The sequence below is a fragment of the Dermacentor variabilis genome, chromosome 6, assembly GCF_050947875.1.
Source record: "Dermacentor variabilis isolate Ectoservices chromosome 6, ASM5094787v1, whole genome shotgun sequence".
NCBI lineage: Eukaryota > Metazoa > Arthropoda > Arachnida > Ixodida > Ixodidae > Dermacentor > Dermacentor variabilis.
In genome coordinates this window covers 117877558-117897345 of record NC_134573.1, presented here as the reverse complement: position 1 = coordinate 117897345, position 19788 = coordinate 117877558, and the positions used below count along the sequence as shown (strand labels likewise).

Sequence of the window (19788 nt, the reverse complement as noted above, 5' to 3'; positions counted from 1 at the left end):
GAATACCTCATAATCAGATCCCAGTTATGGCATGTAAAACCTGGTCATTTAGCTAGAATAGCAGCTTGGGGCCTGTTGGTTTTCCATCCTGCTAGTAACAGCGCGAAATGTAGACAAGAGATGAGACAAGAAGACACCACAAGCGCTGACTTTAAACAACGTTTATTCCGAAAGAAACACGGCTCCTTATAACCATTGCCCACACGTGTCGCAGTCACGTGATCGCACATCATGTGAAACATACAGTTTTTTCTTTTTTGCACTCGAGATAGTAGTTGCACGTGCAAAAGCTCAAGTTCTTTTTTTGTCAGTAACAAGGACGGCGTGCTAACGCATTGGTCATGAAGTCTGGTAATCTCAGCTGCCTCAATTATCTCCCGGACCAGCTGGTCATTGTGTTTCTTCAGCACTTTACAGCGTCTGAATTCTGCGGCGCAATCTTTTGAGGGGCAATCCCTGATATGGATGCCTAGATTCCTGTTAGCCTGCTCGACGCTAAGTTTGTGTTCCTTTAGTCTTTCATCTGTGCATCTCGAAGTTTGCCCTATATACCTTTTTCCAGATTTCAGAGGTATTGAATACACCACGGCTTCTGTGCACTCCACAAAACGATTCTGGTGATTAATCGTGCACCCTTCCTGGTTTATCGGCTCTTCAGCATTGACGCGTCGGCAGAGGCGTTTTAGTTTTTTCGGGGCAGTAAGCACTACATTAACTCCAGCTGAGACGGGATTGGACAAGCGGCTCTGACAGTGTTATCACGTACAATGCCAGATTGATAGACTCTACCGGACGATGTTTGTGTGCTGTGCTATGTGCTCTCTCTCTCTCTCCCCCTTCCCCATCTTTCATCGCACCCATCCCTCTCCCATGTGTAGGGTAGCAAGCCGGTTACGCTACACTGGTTAACCTCCCTGCCTTTCCTTCTCTACTTTTTCCTTCCTTCCAGCTTGGCGCCCAATCTTTTTCAAGCGGTGAGATAAGTTGTGCACGTATGGCAGGGCCACTGTCCGTCGCTTTTCTTTCATTTTTGGCTTCTCGCCACCTGGCTCGCCATGGGCACGCTCGAGCTTTAGGTTCTTGCTCATTTTTTCCGCAACGGTCACAAGAAGGTGCGACGGGTAACCAGCCCTAGTAAGCCGGTCAACCTGCCGACGAAAACTTTGTTCCATTGCGTGGATGCACGATTTTTTAGCGCATTTGTTAGACAAAGGTTTGCAATTGCTCTCTTCACCAGTTTTGAATGCGCTGATTCGAATGGCAGTGGCGCCTTGTCGCCACTGTCTGTCTGCCACAATCTGTCTTTTCGTACTCTTCCTTCCCAAGTCTTTATTTTTCGTTTTTTGGCGCAACAATGTATTCTTTAGATCCCAACCAACTCGCCCAGCAACAAGTTCTAATGGAACAAAGTTTTCGTCCGCAGGTTGACCGGCTTACTAGGGCTGGTTACCCGTCGCACCTTCTTGTGACCGTTGCGGAAAAAATGAGCAAGAACCTAAAACTCGAGCGTGCCCATGGCGAGCCAGGTGGCGAGAAGCCAAAAATGAAAGAAAAGCGACGGACAGTGGCCCTGCCATACGTGCACAACTTATCTCACCGCTTGAAAAAGATTGGGCGCAAAGCTGGAGTTAATGTAGTGCTTACTGCCCCGAAAAAACTAAAAAGCCTCTGCCGACGCGTCAATGCTGGAGAGCCGATAAACCAGGAAGGGTGCACGATTAATCACCAGAATCGTTTTGTGGAGTGCACAGAAGCCGTGGCGTATTCAATACCTCTGAAATCTGGAAAAAGGTATATAGGGCAAACTTCGAGATGCACAGATGAAAGACTGAAGGAACACAAACTTAGCGTCGAGCAGGCTAACAGGAATCTAGGCATCCATATCAGGGATTGCCCCTCAAAAGATTGCGCCGCAGAATTCAGACGCTGTAAAGTGCTGAAGAAACACAATGACCAGCTGGTCCGGGAGATAATTGAGGCAGCCGAGATTACCAGACTTCGTGACCAATGCGTTAGCACGCCGTCCTTGTTACTGACAAAAAAAGAACTTGAGCTTTTGCACGTGCAACCACTATCTTGAGTGCAAAAAAGAAAAAAGTGTATGTTTCACATGATGTGCGATCACGTGACTGCGACACGTGTGGGCAATGGTTATAAGAAGCCGTGTTTCTTTCGGAATAAACGTTGTTGAAAGTCAGCGCTTGTGGTGTCTTCTTGTCTCGTCTCTTGTCTACATTTCGCGCTGTTACTAGCAGGCTGGTCATTTAGGTTAAAAGGCGAGATCATTGCATCGCGGGATCGAATCCCGGCCACGGAGGCCGCATGTCAATGGGGGCGAAATGCGAGAACACCCGTGTGCTTAGATTTAGGTGCACGTTAAAGAACCCCTGGTGGTCGAAGTTTCTGAACTCCTCCATTACGGCGTGCCTCATAATCAGAAAGTGGTTTTGGCACGTAAAACTCCATAATTTGATTTTCTTTTTAGATCAGTGCAGGGAGTATCTGGTTCCCTGTGCCCCGCGAAAAGACAGTTTTCAATGCGTTCCGCTATCACATTCATCGCCTTCGAAAACTACGTTTGCGCTAATGTGTGCAGCTCCTCTTTTTATTTTTCGTGCAATGGTCTCGTGTATCACGTGACGGTACACAAGCATTGATATTTGTTACTCTGTAGCGGCTTCGCGTGTCTGCGATGCGCAGTATTCCGTCTGCGTGATCACGTTTCACGCACCACTGTGCATGTCTTATATGAATTCGTTGTGAAAATAAAATAAAATATTGCAACGAACGTTCACGCGTAACGTCACCGTCGCTCGAAAAAGACCGCAGTCCCCAGTGTTGACAGGTTCTTGCGTGTCTATCGAGCTCAGATTCATTTTGAAATTGCCATCCCGCATGCAAACTTAGTTTGACGAGTGCTGTCTTGATCTGTTTGAGCGTGATCACGGGAGCGCGGGGCTCTCAGCGCGCCGCAGAATCGTTGTGCTCATGCGTGACGAGAGTCGCATTGTTTGGCGCGCATTACGTCATCGGAGTGCTCGCGTGTCGTCTGCTAGGCGCTTTTCGTTCCTTCGGTGCGGGTCACAGCTGACTCGCAGGCAGGACCACGGTGCTGCAAGACCAAACGGCACGGTCCCCAACCTGGTGGTCTGAACAAAATACCATGGAGTATTATTTTGCTGTTACTTCTGCCCGCAAATTTATTCGTACGAGAATCTTACAAAGCGAGAGAAACAGGGTGGGCGAACACACTTTTCTACATTTGGCTCAAGTTTGTAAATAGTTTAGGCGCAATTGCAAACTCAATAGCTGTTGGCTGGGATCAACTACTGCTTGCATCGGGAGAATACTTGGCGAAAGATTAGACAGCTTTAGAAGAGTGTTTGCCGCCTCACGTACGTTGAACGCAAGCGCATTTGCGGGACGTTCCGGTTTGCGTCTTTTCAAGAGATTTAGTTTGCCGTACGGGAACGCAAACGTAAAGAAGGCGTTGTAAAACAGGGTGCCGTCCAGTGCCTCGTGCCAAACATATCCAAGCAAACACAATCCATAGCAACCATCCCATTATTGCTATGCAGACGCGTCTGATTAGGCCTACGGGGGCCGGAATCGCCGAACGATCTTAGAAAATGGACGCCGTCTGCGCTCGTAACTAACGTTTAAGGTTAGTTTAGAGAAAGCGAAAGCTCATTTCAATTAATGCTGCCGATCAACGCGAGCGAGAGCGTAGCCATCGCGAATGTTCACGCCGAAGCGGGAGCCGTGGGTGCCACCATGTCCGTTTCTTGCGCCCGTAAACATTGCAAACGTTAAAGTCGCCAAATAACGTACGTTATCATAGCGCACGTAAGCCACAGAATCCCAGTAACATTCAGAGCATGCGCATTGATGACAGCGCTATTTCTTTACAGACGAAGTGCGTTTACGTTTGGCTGCTAACAATGAACTAAAAGTGTCTATTGTTGACCCGGAACCATGTCTGCGATTCTACACGGAAGTAAATAGTACACAATCGACACGGAGTCATGTCTGCTCTTCGATTTCCCAATTTATCGCAAGCAAATGATCACCTATAAACTCTAGCGGTAGAAGAAATCGACGTTCCGCCAATGTTCCTTTCATGCGTCCAGGTATACGTTTTCCAGAGGCTAATGCTACGTTTCTCGGCCGTAAAAACTGGACGTAGCAGACGACGAGCGCGATGGCATGACGTCATGCGCGCGTAGTAGTAATTCCGTTACTCTGCAGCCACTGAGAATGCGCAAAAGTCTTTCTTCGGCGCCACCGTTAGACTGCGCTTGTAGTACCGAATGCCACGGGCCCTCGCGATCACGCTCAAAAGGACCAGAGGCCAGCCGGGTGGCGCGTCATTCGCGGCGTTGGCCGAGCGGCGACTGATCCTGCCACACCAATTTTTCTCGCCTCGTGTGCGCCGCATTTACTCCCCGCTGCCAAGTATGGCGAACGAAGATCGCTTGGCGCGACTGCGCTCCGAACTGGACAAGCTTACGGAACAGGATTTCCAGAAGCTGCGGGATGCGTATCCGAACAACATGTCGTGGTTTCCGCACCTTCCGACATCGAGTGGTGCAAGCATGACCGACACAGTCATTGAAGCACTTCGAAAATTACCGCTAAGACAGGATTTGATCATTCTGACGTTAACCACATTGGTGCGAGGTCTGCTGAAAGGTGAGCAGTGCAATTTTTTTTAATTAGCGTGTCTTATCTGCTGACGCGACGGCAGCGCCCCTTCTGGCGCAGGAGCGAACAGCCGCGTTTGTAGAGCGTGCCGAACTCAATCACGAAGGGGCGAGAACAGTCACCGACTGCAACTCGGACGAATACTGAACGTTTAAGAAACGTGCTCGCGGGCCTGCAGATCTGTTTCCGACTTGGAGGCGGTGGCCTTCGTTTCGGCCGACTGCTGCACCCCGTGTATTACGAGACTTATAACCTGAACTAGTCTAACGTTTGTAATATATTATTCGGTAATGAAAACTGACTTAAGAAGACTTTTATGCCCCTGAGCTATATTCAGGTCTCGGGAGTGTGTAATGCGGTGTAACATTACACTGGCAGAGCTAAGGAACAGGGATAAGGCCTCTTACTCCCTCTTATTGAAAAAAAAAACGGGAATAACTTGAGGAGCTAGCGAGACGTACGCTCGATAGTGCAGCTACGAAAGCAGATTGCGCTGGCAAGCGAATCACAAGTACAGGTGTGGACAAAAGCTGTTAGCAACACGGGAGGTGTGGTCGAACTGTACACGGTGCTCAGCGATTGAAACGCGATACCTGGGACATCGTGGCGGCCGGTACTTTCTCGGCACCGGCGAGCGTTGGTGATACTGAGATGATGTATTTTTGTGTCCCATGAAAGCGGGAACGGATCGTAACTGCATTCGGCCTCTTCAGTGAACACCCAGCGATCGCTGGTGGCGCAAAAGGCACCGGCTGCCATGCTGCCCAAGTATCGCGTTTCAATCGCTGGGCGCTGTACCTCAGTCTTCTCTAGCCGTGTCGGCTGGAAAGTGGATGAAGCGCATGTGCTTATACCCTGGCGTTCATAGCCGGTTATCATCTACGCGTTTGTCTCTATCCGTGCACCGAAGCAAGGTTCGCAGCCTCCACGACTCAACACTCGATAAAGCGTGATGGCACCGATAGCGCCGCTGTTTGTGTGTTTAGCAAGCGCTAAACACGGCTCCGTGACACGGGCAAGTACGCCATCGGGCGACATCATGCGAGCGAGCGTTTAGCTTTCCCGCAGAAGCTGCGAACGTGGTCGACGGCTGCTCGATCCATTGGAGAAGCAGCAAATCGAAGGGAGTGAACCGGCTGTGAGCGCCGGCACCGCTCCCCCACCCGCCCACCCCGAGTCTGCTATGCGGCACTGGGGTTCGACCACAGCTCTTGTTTTTCGATCAATTTTGTCCGTACCGCGTACAGTGCTTAGCGGCAAAAACACGATACAATGAGCGCAAGACGGTCTGTGCACTCGGTGATCGCTGGGGAGCCGAATGTCATATTGCACTACAAAGGCTTTGGCATTCACTCCGTACCCCAATGCGTCAGATCGCTATCCGGAACTTCTTCGATTTAAGGAGCGATACTGCGTGGCGTGCTATTATGAGGCTCTTTAAATGATAAATGAGCCGAAATATCGAAATTCAATTGACGAAAATAAAAAAGCATTAAACAGGCAAACACTTGGCAAACCGCTTCAATGAGAATATCGCAAGTCTTCAGCTCGCTCGATAGTAAGGCTTGCTAGCTGTTTGGAACCGTCAAGCGCGAACAGTGAACTTTTTCAGCCTACAACACTAAATGAAGCTTAAGCTATTTTCATGTCGTTCAAAAAATGTCCTGGCACGTGACACTGGTAGCCTTCAGATAAAGCCAATCAAGTTCGCTATTGACATGTTGCTCTCAATGCTTGCCTTCATATATAATGTTTTGCTGTCTAATGGGGTATTTTTGTCAAGTACGCAATGCGCAATAGCGAATATTTTGTTCAAATGTGGTGATAGGAACAACCTCTCAGATTATCGTCCAGTATCAGCGCGTTCAATCATTTCAAAGGGACAACAGAAAATTGGCAGCATAAGGGTCGCGTCATTCTGCCTGAAACATGCTGCGTTGACGAAACCGGAACTGCAGTTCCGGTTTCGTAAAGGTATGTCAACATTAATGTCTCTCAACACGAAGATATAGTGTTCACTGGTTTCGAGCAAAAAGTAGTCACACTTGGCATCTATATTGACTACTGTAAAGCCTTCGATATAAGTAATCATATCTCAGTGCTCGTGCAAATGGAGCACTACAGATATCGCGTCCTGCCTCTCCAGCATCTTATCTTACTTGATGACACGAAAATTATACGTTAGTACTGGAGGTGAGCAGTCGGGTTTAGAAGAAGGCGTTCCACAAGGGAGTGTATTAGCCCCTGTACTTTTTAAACATCAATGACTTAAGTATTAGTGACGCAGCCCAGTTCACAATATATGCTGATCAGTCCTTTTCTTCCGCTCGTATGATACAAGAAATTTATCACGCGCTATGCAATATATCCTTATGGTCTGAAACAAATACATTAGACATAAATGACCAAATAAAACACACGCTGCTTTGTTTGCCCCTCTGTGATGCTAGAGCGTAAAGTGGAGATGAAGATGTGTTGTATATGACGTGAAAACACTGGGGGTAAATTTTAATCGTCATTTGAAATGGAATGAGCCCATAGAGCATGTCGCAGAAAACATTCCAGCTGCACCAGGCATACTTTGCAAATTACGAGGCACTGTTCCCTAAAAAAATAAAGTTCTTGTTGTACAATGCAATATTCGGTGAATGGATGGATGGGAAAACTTTATTGAGACTCCTGAGGTACGCCATTATCGCGCAACGAGCCGCTCCCTCGTTGGGACGGGCAGACCGCGGGCCTGGCCGCCAAATCGTGGGCTCTCTGGACGCCCCAGATTCGGTCCCCGTATATTCTATTCCCACGAAAATTACTGCAACCTAGTGTGGAGAATGGAATCTCAATGTACATCTGTAAATTGGCTTTCCTACAAAAAAATGTTGCTCGAATTTTTTATGACGCTAACACTGGGCCTTCATTTTCTGTCTTTAATGTTGTCCCGTTTACTAGACTGCCTCACTTCAACCTCACAAAAAGAATATATGTATAGAGCTTTGTAAAGTGATGTAATCTGCAGTTTTTCCAACCTAAATTTGTAGCTTAACAAAAGTGCATTCATTAAAAAACCGACTTACGCAGTACCCTTTTTCACGAACTCTTCAAGGTCACAGCAGGCTACGGTGCTGTATACCGATATTGCTAAATTGCTTTATTTTTGAGTGTACGACTTCTCGGCGAAACTCGAAGAACTGTGTGTGTGCTAAATAGATGGGCATAAAGCCTGAATGCCAGCTTTGTTTTCTTATATTGGTTTTTGTTAGATTCTGGACGTGATCTGTCTGATCTGCGTGGAAATCCTGAATTAACGTCCTGCTTTCAGTGCAATACGATGTGTTCCGCTATGTTATATGGCGCTTTTCAGACCATACTGGTTTTTTATCAAGTAATGAGAGCAGCGAACGTTGCGTTTTTGTATAAAAGTTCCTACGCGAGGCGAGCATACTTTTTCTCCACTAACGGGAGCTTCAGATGACTAACAAATTTCTTTTTGTGCAGCGCATGCCTCGTTGCATGCTTAATGCACGAAAAGCTGACACGAGAAATCATTGCGGCTGAAAATATTTTGCGATTACGTTTCGAGTGCATACGCACCCTATCTGCTAACCTTTCTGATAAGGATCTTATGAGGTAACGATTTGCGCGTGCGCGGTAGCTTTGTGCGCGCGTATAGAATTGTGCTCTGAAAAAAAAACCTTAGTTGGCAGTTTGCGCTTTGTGTGTCTTGTCCTTTTGGTTGTCTGCGCTATACAACCCGAAGATAATGTATAGAACTTTGTTGCGCGGTAACCAGCGTACACGCGGCGTCCGTCCGGTGTCCGTTCTAATGCCTTTCTAATGTCTGCGCCAGCGCCGCAGTGCGTCCATTGCGGACGCTGTATGGAAACGCTCTCGAAGCGTTAAGGGGGCGTTTCTATAGTGCGCTTGCTAATCTCTAGCACGCATCGAGGCGTCCTTCTGCAGGCGTTCGCTTTCGTCTGGAAGACGCGTCGTTCGCTTTCGGCCCAGCATGCGATTGCTCCCGTAGATCAGACACCGAAGGCGACACGACGTTCGCTTATTGCATTACTTCACTGCTGTCAAGATGGACCAGGAACGATTGACAAGCTTACGTCTACGTCTGAATCAGTTGACGGAGCCAGAGATGAGATCACTCGCGAGCGAGAAGCAATCGTGGCTTCCTCCAGCACAGAAGATCGCGAGGAACGCCGCCGCGGCCACCGTCGTCGTGGAGGCTATGCGCCAAGTCGATTCGAACGACGAGCTTCAGCGACGCGTCGCGTGGCTCTACTGCTGGCTGCTGGCAGTGCGACGGCGCGTCGGTTCCTGGCGGCTTTTTCACATCAAGAAGCCCGATGCCCTTCGCGACTACGACGCCGTTTTCGAGGTCTCTGCTTCGGAGTTGAAGACTCGTAACTGCGAAGTGGCGCTGGAGTGCGTCGTGCAAGATGGCGACGCTTACGCGTGCCTTCTGACCAAGGACCGACGGTACCCGTCTCTGGAGCTGCAAGAGGTCTACTTGGTCACGTGGCGCGACAAGCCGCTTCTGGCTGTCAGTGCGCCAGGCTTGTTGCGACGCCGAGTGAACGAAGCTCTGGACGCGGCGCTCCCGGACGTTCCGGTCAGGATGCTTGCGGTCTGTCGCGAGCCCCTCGACACGGCGTTGCGGCAGGGCCTCGAACTGATCCGGGGCGCCCCACTGCGCCGTTTCGCGCAATCATCGTCGCCCCAGATCAGTGAGTCGCCGAAGCAGAGTGTGCCAAAGCTGTTCGCGTGAAACTCTGCACGACTCCGTCAACGCGGTCCGCGTACTCTGTGAACTGTCCGACCGCAAACTTAGGATCATAAGATTTTATCGTGCCAACTCTGTTTTGAGCATTTTATTTGGTAATCAAAGGAATAAAAGGAATGAGTGACGTTTCCAGTGGACACCCTCGTAATGAAATCGGGCATTTGATTGCGATAGCAATTACGCGCTCCTTCCGTGACAGTCGAGAGACGGCGCGCTGTGCACGTTTTTGTTATCGCGTGAGTGTGGATTTCTGCGCTGGTTAGCTAATGTGGATTAGGAGTTACGTGCACAATCGAGGCGCGTTCACGGGCGCACATCTGGGGGGCGCATAGACAACCCGCGTGCCGATGCACCTGTGGTTCGAGGTCACGGGATCTGCCACGGAGCGAGAGCGATAAATTAAGAGGACTGGTTTCTTGTTTGATGAGCACGTTGTGCCTGCAAGGACGCGAGCTACGGCGACAAAAAGGAAAAAAACGGCGGATTCCACTCACTGTGGGAGTCGATGTGAGCGAAGTTTCGTACACTGTTTACTTTGATTGACGATAAATAGCGTTGATGTTATTGGCGGACGGGTAATTTCTTCAGCGTTCACTCTAATACGAGAGTGGTGAGTTGACGTTACACGTCAGCTTCCGTGCACCACTGCTGTTTGTCAGCGTGGTCCACAGAACACACAGGGAGGCGTGTTTTTGCTTGAGCCGCTGTTGTGAGTCATTGTTCGTAATCTCTGAGAAGGTTGAGCGTTATCATTGCCTCACATAGCATCACCGCAAAAGTGCTGCTTTCGTTCAGTGATGGGGCTGTACGTAATTTACGATAACTGTATGTGTAGATGATATAGTACATTATCGGTCTGCACCACGTTTCTCTAAGTAGCGAAGACGCTCCAGTTTCGCACGAGGCTTCTTTCGGGCGTGGTTGTCCTACGCGCTAAATGCACGTTTTGGAGCCAATTTGCTGGTGCGTGTTTGTATGTGCGTGCTCCTTCTGCATACGTGGCCAGCACGCTTTTGAGACGCCAGCCCCAAGCGCTGTCTTAATGCTTTGGAAGAATGAAAGGTTTACACTATTACAGCCCAGCAGGTGCTGTGCTTATGACACAGCCCTTGCCAAACGCACAATCGCCTCCCGCTGCACGTATGTTGGGACGAAAGGCAAAGAAAGCACAGCAGAGTGTCGGTGCAGACCAGTTGGTGATTCACGATTTAGGTAGTTGCCGCAAGAAACGCGAGACTTGAAGAAAGGAACAGCACGAAGCGGTTTCCTTCAAGCGGATTTCTTCGTATCGTGTGTTCCTTGCGGTAACTTCCCGCATGACATAGTGCGCATTGACATCTCCGCAAAATATTACTTTTGTGTGTTTCTGAAAGAGGCCAGTCAATGTGGAAAGCGACATATTTGTAGAAGGTTGTGGATAAACACTGACTATGGTGATATTTACTCGGCCAAACCGAACTTCACATGCTCCGTATTCTGGGATGTCTGACGTTGCGGCACCTAATAACACTGACGGCAGGTCTCTTCAAGCAAAGATCATCGCCCTGCCTGGTCCTGAAGATCGAAAGGACGTATAAACAACGTAGTTAGCTAGTCTAAAAGCGTTGTATATACCGGGCTCTGTAACACATAACACTGGAAAGGAGAAATGGGCGACCAGTTTTTTTTTTTTTTTTTTAATCCGCACACCTAGAGCGAAGGCTATTCGCGTTCCACTGGAATATGGCGACATTTTGACAGCAATTATTTATTCCCTGCCTGCTCAGTGGCTGATGTAGTGTTTTACAATATCACTTTTTCCATAATCAATACGGCCTTGACCTCCGGGAGGTTATTAGCCTGTGGAATAGCGGCAACTATTGCTTTTAAAGCACAAAACAACATTGGTTTGACAAGTTCAGCAACATATAGACGCAGAGGCGTTCGTCTGTTTCATTACCGACTGGTTGCGGTGTGCTCGTATTCTGTCGTATGTTAGCCATGCGGTTGCTCTTCTGACGAGATCCCTCCTGAACTTCCGGTCGAGCTTGATCTTGGGTTGGTGATGCCCCAAAACTTTGCCCACGGTGTTGTGGTCCCCTTGCGAAATGACTATTCGACACGGACTAGGAGCACTGGATGTGTGCCAGTCTCTCTGTGCTGGTTTTCAGTTAACATCTTTGATGCCAGCTTGCGGGACTGGGTATGAACTAGCAGGTGTCTTTGACACGTCTGCTGATGTGTCTTCGACGTCAAACGTCCTTGACGCTAACTTGTGTAACTGTGCACGTGCCGCTTGGAATGTGTCGCTCTACAATCACAAAAGGTAGCCTTACATTTCTCCGATGCTGATCTAAATCGAACCCACGTGACAAGAACAGGAATGTGGCGCCTTAACAGGGTGCGCCACAAACGGACTAGTTTGGTGGCGCTTTTCGATGCACGTCTTTCACGCCAACGCTTTAGCGAGCTGCACCACGAATGCACTGGGCATTTGCCCCTCTTCAATGCACATCTCGCCAACTTGGCTCACCGTGTGTGGGCCAGTGGGTACAGGGGTCATCTATGTAACAATTCTCAGCGTTCGCACGCACTGCCGATCCGCGGTTCTGGTCTCGGACGCCACGCGCGGGCTTCTCGGCAGCGCTACTAGATGGCGCAGCGTGTTTAGAGAGAAGCGCGAGAGAGGAGCCCGGCTGCCGCTTGACGCGTTTCTCGGCGTTCACCGCGCACCGGCGCGCCATGCATTTCGGAGGCCATGGGCATGCTTCCCGACGGCGCCGCTAGATGGCACCGAGTGTTCTTAGGGAAGCGCGAGAGAGGAGTCCCGCTGCCTTACGCGCCTCGTACATAACATTTCGACGTTGGAAATGAGTTGTCAACTTATTGATTCATTGCTAAAGCATTACCGTCGACTCTCGTGGTGAGATAGGTTCTGACGATTTTTTTCGTATGAGTACTTTGTTTTGCTTCTTCAATTGCAACCGTGTGATCAGCTGCGACTTGCGACTATTATACATGCATAACGGATGATGACAGCTGAAATTCGGCAATTACCCACAGATTCAGAGGTTTCAAACGCAGCATGATTCGATAGAATGCAAGCAATAGCATTTTTTAGCACTCAGACGCTTGCTTCACGTTATTCCTCAATTTTCTAGTACTCGGCGCTCCTGAAAGTATTGTAATATTCTAGAAGGGACGCCCAAGGTCGCATGTTAACACGGCGCTGGCAATTACGCGACCTTCATGCAGGTCCGCTACTACGCTTCCGCCCCTTGGTCTACCTCCGCAGTACTGATTTGTGCAAAACCCATGCAATAAGCCAGCAGTGTCAGGCTCGCCTGAACGAGCCTACGTTTACTTATGTATGCCCCTTTAAACAGTCATTGTATCTATTAGACAACGTATTTTGTGAAAGGTCAGAACCCGGAGCGTTATGACGCTTTCAAATTGGTTTCGTGAAAAAAGTGAAACGTGCATTTTGTGAGCCCTATGCAAATCCTGTGAAGGAAACAATTTCTTCATCATGGTTACACAGCCTCCGCGTGGTACAGTCAATTTTTTCCGGTTACACATGCCTTTTGAATAATAAAGGGTATTTAGACGGCTATTTTCAAAGCAAATGTTTTAACTTCGAAGTCGCTAAAATGTCGATAACCGTATTTTCATGTTGCTAAAGAATCACCTGCAGTTAAATTGAAAATTTTGTCGCTAGGCACACAAAAGTGGCTAAATCTAGCGAAAAATTGCTAATATGGCAACCATGCCGATTCTACAAGCAGATTGGTGAAGATGTGGTTGTGGAACAAGTCAGCTGAGCAAGCCTAATGTTCTTTTGGTCGTTTTTTTTTTCTTTTTCAGGGCAACCTGGTGACAAGCTTGAGAACCGAGTGGCCCCCACGGGCGAGGAAGCGTCTCAGCCTGGCTCCTCAAAAAGTACTTAGATCAATTATCATGCGTAGTACGTAATTAGGTAGATTAAGATTGCAGATAAATTATTGTATTAAGCTTCATGCTCAAGTATGCTTTTCAGCTAACATAAATTCAGATAGAGGTCTTGAATGAAAAAAGTGTCTTACCTTGCCCAGTAAAGTATACTGCCTGGATTTTCTGAAATTGTGGGTCTCTAAACTGAATTGCTTCACTTGGGCCCAAATTCCTCTTTCGGATGATATGGCCTTGCTTAAGTATAGGATCAAAGGATTAAAACCTAGTGACTTGTTATGCATAAGGCGCTTCACTGCCTGACTCTTCGTAAAATATATGGGGGCTGTAAAATAAATTGTCAAATCTTGCAATTTGTGCCCACTTCTCGTTGACGTCTGATCACAAATGGGCGACATTCTCATGGAAGAAATTCCAGTAGATTATACCTTACAGGAAGCTTCACAGCCTGGCTCACAGAGGGCGTGGAACTAGAGTCGAGAATTTTTCTCATGTGAACATATATGCCAAAGTCTCTGTGCACATGGCATATCACGAATTGAAAATACTGCCATGAAAGAAATTCCAGGGGATTGCACTCCTCGGGAAGCTTCGGAGCCTGGCTATTCAAACAGTACGCTGGGGTTACATTTCAAAAGGTCGCATGTCTTAAGTATTTTGATGAAATAACTTTGCAGAAAGCGTTCAATCGGATGACCATGCCGAAATGGAAGGAATGTTGCCCTATTCCCTTCCCTATTAAGCTTCACAGTCTGGTTCTTCAGAAGGTATGCAGGAAGCGGGACTCGAAACAACCATGCCTTGAATGTTTGCGCCTCAATGCTTCTTGCAGACAGCGTGCCATGGGCCAACGGTTCGGCTGAGGCAAAGGTCGCAGCGGTTTCCATTACCGATGAAGCGTCGCAGCCCACCTGTTCGCAACGTATGTTAAAGCTCGACCATGAAAGTGTATTGACATTTCTGTCCTAACCTTTGTCGCAGATAGCTTGGTCTAGATTCATAATTTCAATTTATAATTCACCATGTCCAAGAGATGTGACAATTAAGGAGTGTCGGTATAGTGTTCCACTGAGATAGTTGGTTCATAGCTAAAAGGAATTTGGACACCTGAACTGAAAACGCGTAAAAGTGTGTGTTTGGTTATGTCAAAATGCCACCTTTCCACTAGACACAATGATACACCTGCTTTTCCATTTTGCCAGTTTTGTGATATGTCTGTGCGGCTTTGTGAGACGTATCTTCATCTGATCGAAACAATGCTTCTCTGAGTCAAAGTTAAAGTTGAATAAAGTCAAAGTTGAGGCTATGTATTTCTGCCTCGTTTTCTCCATTTTTATTTCCTACGCTCCATGCATTAGGCGATAGGTTTTTAGGAAATAAAAACATAAATTTTGCAATTTGCTGAATGACTCGACGGAAAAAGAAGGCATATTTGGAACATTCTGCAGCGATAGTTTCTCCGATTTTAATATATTTTCGGACGACGCCGTTTTCACACGTGATACATATAATACGTGCGGCTTGTTTTTCGCGGGTGAAAATCTGTCCCTCCCTACTAGACAAATTTGTAGTCCAGATAAATTCTGGGGCTTTTGTTTCTGCGAGCCACAACGGTTTCATGTTTTGCGGAGTTAAATTCTCATCAAACTTGATCTGCTTGTCTAAAATGCAAGTGTCTGCATACATTTACTTATCAGTTATATCCTCGTAGATATCCTAGCAAGTCTAGTGAGTAAACCAGGGACTTTGCCAGGACTAGGAGGTGTAATTCACATTTTGAACGTCATCTGTGGCAAGCGGGCTCAGGTTGAGCTTTGTAGCTCGATGAACCACTTTGAAAATGGCTAAGCTAACCGCCACCTTTAACTTGGTTCCTATCTTGAATGATATCATGGATCGCAACGGAGTATATGCCTTTCCCTAGGCCGCTTCTCAGCTTACGTGGTTCAGAAAGTATGCGGAAGGTAAGGTTTAAAAACTTGCATATGAAGGTAGGTTCTGAAATGCCTATTGCAGTGAACATGCCGGGGTCCGAGGTTCAAGACTTCCCTGATGACACCTCTGCAGATGAAGAAATGTGTGACGTTGAAAGCAACTCAGGTACAGAATAGATGACACGTCATTTGGGGGACAATAACTGCAAAGAAAAAATGACTTGAGTCGTGCTCCGTTAAATTCGAAGAACTTGCCAAAATACTGATTGCTCAACAGTTACCGTAAGGGAAGCTACGTTCTAGTAATATTGTTTTGTGGCCGATAATTTCTGTCTTATTGTGTGCATCTATAACTCGCTGTCGCTCTGGGCGTGTTTATCCAAACAGATTAACAAAATTATGTATGGCCTAGAATTTAATCTTTTCTTTTTTTTTTTGCACCACAGGCTCGTCATATGAAAATTCTGCCAACGTCTTCGCCATGGAATCTGAGGAAAGAGACTCTCCTCTTCCGGAACCTCAGGTCAGCAATCGCTCATCTGCAGTAAACAGAAAAGCATTCCAGCATGCATCTACGAAAACAGGCGCGCACCGCAAAGGCAAAAAAATCGCTAGGAACAGATTCTCGCTACTATTGCGGCGCGCGTTTTTAGCGCGTCCGCAAGTGACAGTTAGGCACCTACCGGCCCCTAAACAACCTGGTTTTCATGTGGCTAGACTGATCAGTAATGGGGGCCTGTATTTTATTTGCTGGGCCGATGTTTGTAGCTACGAAGTTACCAGAACTTTATTGCAACACAATGGTTAAAATGCAATAAGTTAATTCGCAAACCGTGTCCTGACCTAGCGTTGAGGTACCCGCCCTACGATGTGGGCGCGAAATTCAAAGATAAACTTTTTACCGACATTCTCTCATCTAGTAATAAGCCTATTGCCGCGAAATTAGCTGGAGTCGAGCTTTTCAAAAACACTTTATGGATGTAAACTGCCTCAGTGCTTCTCTTCAGTTTCTCTTTAAGCAGCATTTCGTAACCTCACTCGAATACATAGCCTGCACTGCTGATTAGGGCTTCCTGACAAAGGGTAGACAAATGGACCAGTTTGGAGATGTTCATAGCTAATGGTGCGCACAGAAAAGACGCAGGAAAGAGTCTGCGGATCACACGTACTGTGAGAATTGGTTTAAGGGAGGCTTTCATTCTTGTTTGAGAAAAACTTTGGGCCTCTTCAATTATCAGCCCCTGAAAGTTCCGCACTGCTTTGTACTGCTGTCCCGCATTCGATTTTCTCAGACAGCTTCGGGAGCTCCGCTCATTAGTCCGAGAGCTGCCAGAATCGCGTTCGTTTTTCACGGACCGGAAGTCGCGGAATGTCCGCTGACTCTCGGAGCTGTCGGCAGACTTCTGCGTGCGCAAGCAGCCAGCAGACGAGGGCTGTCTTAAAAAAAGATGCGCGCGGAGTTTGACACCACGTTGTGAAGCACGTGGTGTGCTTCTGCGTGCTTTGCGCGTTCCAGACGGCAGATACTGTGCACTCGGCTATCGCTTCTGTTACATCGGTGCTCTGTGTGTAGTCATGCGAGTTTTTCGCGAGCATTCTAATTGGGCAGCTGTAGTCTTCGTGTTTTCTAAGAGAAGCACGGCGATCAGGCGTACGTGCTTGCTTTTCTCGATGTGTTTCGTGAAATGTATCATGCTCACTGTTATATGCGTAGTAAACCGGTAAATATCGCTTTTCAGATTAGGGAAGCTGGTGTGCGGGGAAGCGTACCATACTGGATGTGGCTATTTCACGCCGGTAGCTGGAGTGGCATAGAATCGGAGCTTCACCGATTTCTGTTGACTCATATGTTGATCCCTTCTGTTAAGCGTGAGCGTGTTTTTGACATGTAGAATCCGTAGGCGATCTACGCGCGGTCTGTCCCGGACAGGCGTCGGGACTTTAATTATTAGACGGCTTCACGAGCTTCGAGGATATCGGCGGGTGCTTTCTGCATGAACAGCGACGTGGTACGACTGCGATGTTGCTTATATGTCCATGCGGGAATTCCGCTTAAATTTCACTGGCCATCGCGCAGTCGACAGGATTCGAACCTGTGCGTAGATATACACATATAATATATTGCAGAAGCGCGGGTACACGTTGAAAAGCAAGAACAAACATTATTTTCGACGTTTCAGTCACGGTCCGGATAAGCGCTTCTCCTAGCTGTAGTCTGTCTCCTTGCTGAATTCTTTTGCGCGACGATCTTCCATGTCACTCTCTTCTCTCTCCGCTAATGCGACACGCACTTCACCTCCTTTCCAATTTTGCAGGATCAGAACCGGGGTTCTTCGGGTGCTAACATTTGCCCGTGCTGCTGAGTCCGCGCCTTGTGCATCTATAATGTCGCCCTCGGTGTGTGGCGTGGTAGCACTTGCAGAAAATATGAAGCGGTTTGACAAACGTGGATAAACTTTTCTTTAGCAGGGGACAGCTTCATTTCCTTCACACGTGAATAGATGGTATCCAGAATAATCCGCCCCCCTCGAATGCACTTTTCTCTCCGTTTTTTTTTTCTTTTGATGCCACGATGCAGCCTAGAGACCCTACTTCCTGTAATCTTACATTCTCGCCACTAATTCCCTATGCTAAAACGGGCTTTTTATGTAAGCATAGTGTCACGTATTTAGTGAAAACGTTTGCCTTAATTGATTTAAGCTATATATATTTGCCCAGGATAGGCTTTTGATTCTCTTGTACGTCCTGTCTTGTACTAAGATGGTTCTTTCTTTTTTTCTTCTCAGCAAATCTACGAATCCGCGGCTAAGGAGATAAGGGACTTGTCAAAATGTGTTTCCGACATAAATAGCGGATATGTAACCAGCAGGACCCTACAAAAGAGGTGTCGTCAAATGCGCATCGAAATGGAAAGGTTCATGTAAGTTCATTTTCTGCCGTTCGTTTCGATTTCTGTATTTTTTTGCGGACACGGAAGCGCACGCATGTGAGCATCATTGCTGGGAGCCGCAAGCCAGAAGTTCCCACGATTCTTTAAAAACAAAGAAAGGGAAAAAAGTTCCGTTTTTGTTTATGCACCGACAGAATGTCGTCCATAAGATAGCGCGCCGCTGTTAAACGGTAGTGATATCTTTATGCCTGTTCTGAAACATAGCACAGTCATCAACATCATCAGCCTATTTATGTCCACTGCAGGGTGAAGGCCTCTCCCTGCGATCTCCAATTACCCTTGGCCTGCGCCAACAGATTCCGACTAGCACCCGCAAATTTACTAATTTCGTCGCACCACCTCGTTTTCTGCCGCCCTCTACAGCGCTTCCCTTCTCTTGGTACCCATTGTCACCCTAATGGTCCAACGGTTATCTAATCTGCGAATTACATAACCTGCCCAGCGCCATTTTTTTCTCTTGATGTCTATTAGAATATCGTCTATACCCGTTCGCTCTCTGATCTAAACCGCACTCTTTCTGAAGTTAAGCGTAGAATTGTTCGTTCCATCGCTCTTTGCGCGATCCTTAACTCGTTCTGAAGCTTCTTTCTCAGTCTGCAAGTCTCTGCCCCATGTGTCAGCACCGGTAAAATGCACCGATTGTATACTTTCATTTTCAATGATAACGTAAGCTCCCCCTCATGAGCTTACGATTTCTGCCGTATGCGATCCAACCCATTTTTATTCTGTGAATTTCCTTCTCATGGTCAGGGTTCCCTGTGATTAGTTGACCTAAGTAAACGTACTCCTTCACGCAGTCATAGTTACCTTAAATGTGTATAGATTGAAAATATTGTCGCTACCCATCAAAAGAAAACACAAAAGAAACTATCGGCTTCTTAATCTTACTGAAAACATAAAATCGAGTTCTTTCGCGTAAAAGGCATTCTTTTGTTTTACTTCAAGCTTTGCGCATGCTAACGGGGCACCATGTACATTACATGTTATGCAAGAGTTTTGCGATATGCCTTCGTATTGGTTTAATTTAAAATGACCTTTATTAATGCAGTCATCTTTTGTTATCTCTTCCAGTATGAGGGAAACCGACGAAGAGAGCAAGCGCACATGGATGCGCGACTCACTACGCACAGTTCTCGCCGACAATTGTCCTCTGTTTGAGTGGATTCAGGTAAAACAAAAGAAACAACCTGTCGTGTGCAAAAGTTGGCAACGCAAGTCGTGTAGTGTACTTTGGCAAACGGTTTCTGATACCGACACAAGTGCAGCACTCCGGTCTTTATTGAAAGCAGGAACTCTCGTCTATTCTCTCAAAAGGTTTACATTTACGATTTAGATCTGGCGATGTATTACGATATTCACGAGAGAAAGATTGCTTGATATAGGAGGAAGAGTATTACACATGGTTTTAAAAGTATTCGGAGCATGCCGATAGCCGCGACATTCATTTTCGGGCGCCCGTTGCAAATAGTGATTCGTGATGTTGT

At 47.3% G+C, this 19788-nt stretch overlaps 2 protein-coding genes across 6 annotated transcripts in view; one reads left to right on the top strand and one right to left on the bottom strand.

The window, feature by feature from the left end:
* The window catches only part of LOC142585104 (uncharacterized), a 32429-nt gene extending 23526 nt beyond the window's left edge, over positions 1–8903 (bottom strand). For 3 of the 4 annotated variants that reach the window (XM_075695622.1, XM_075695620.1, XM_075695623.1), the window contains exon 1: positions 8814–8903. The gene's annotated coding sequence lies outside the window, so the exon portion shown is untranslated. The remainder of the gene's footprint in view (positions 1–8813) is intronic. The other variant, XM_075695621.1, reaches the window with a different exon arrangement.
* The window catches only part of LOC142585103 (uncharacterized), a 34947-nt gene continuing 19479 nt past the window's right edge, over positions 4321–19788 (top strand). For both annotated transcript variants that reach the window (XM_075695619.1, XM_075695618.1), the window contains exons 1-7: positions 4321–4692; positions 13337–13411; positions 14253–14342; positions 15437–15520; positions 15801–15877; positions 18141–18274; positions 19376–19472. In XM_075695619.1, coding sequence (XP_075551734.1) covers positions 4458–4692; positions 13337–13411; positions 14253–14342; positions 15437–15520; positions 15801–15877; positions 18141–18274; positions 19376–19472 — 792 coding nt within the window. In that variant the 5' untranslated portion in view covers positions 4321–4457. The remainder of the gene's footprint in view (positions 4693–13336; positions 13412–14252; positions 14343–15436; positions 15521–15800; positions 15878–18140; positions 18275–19375; positions 19473–19788) is intronic.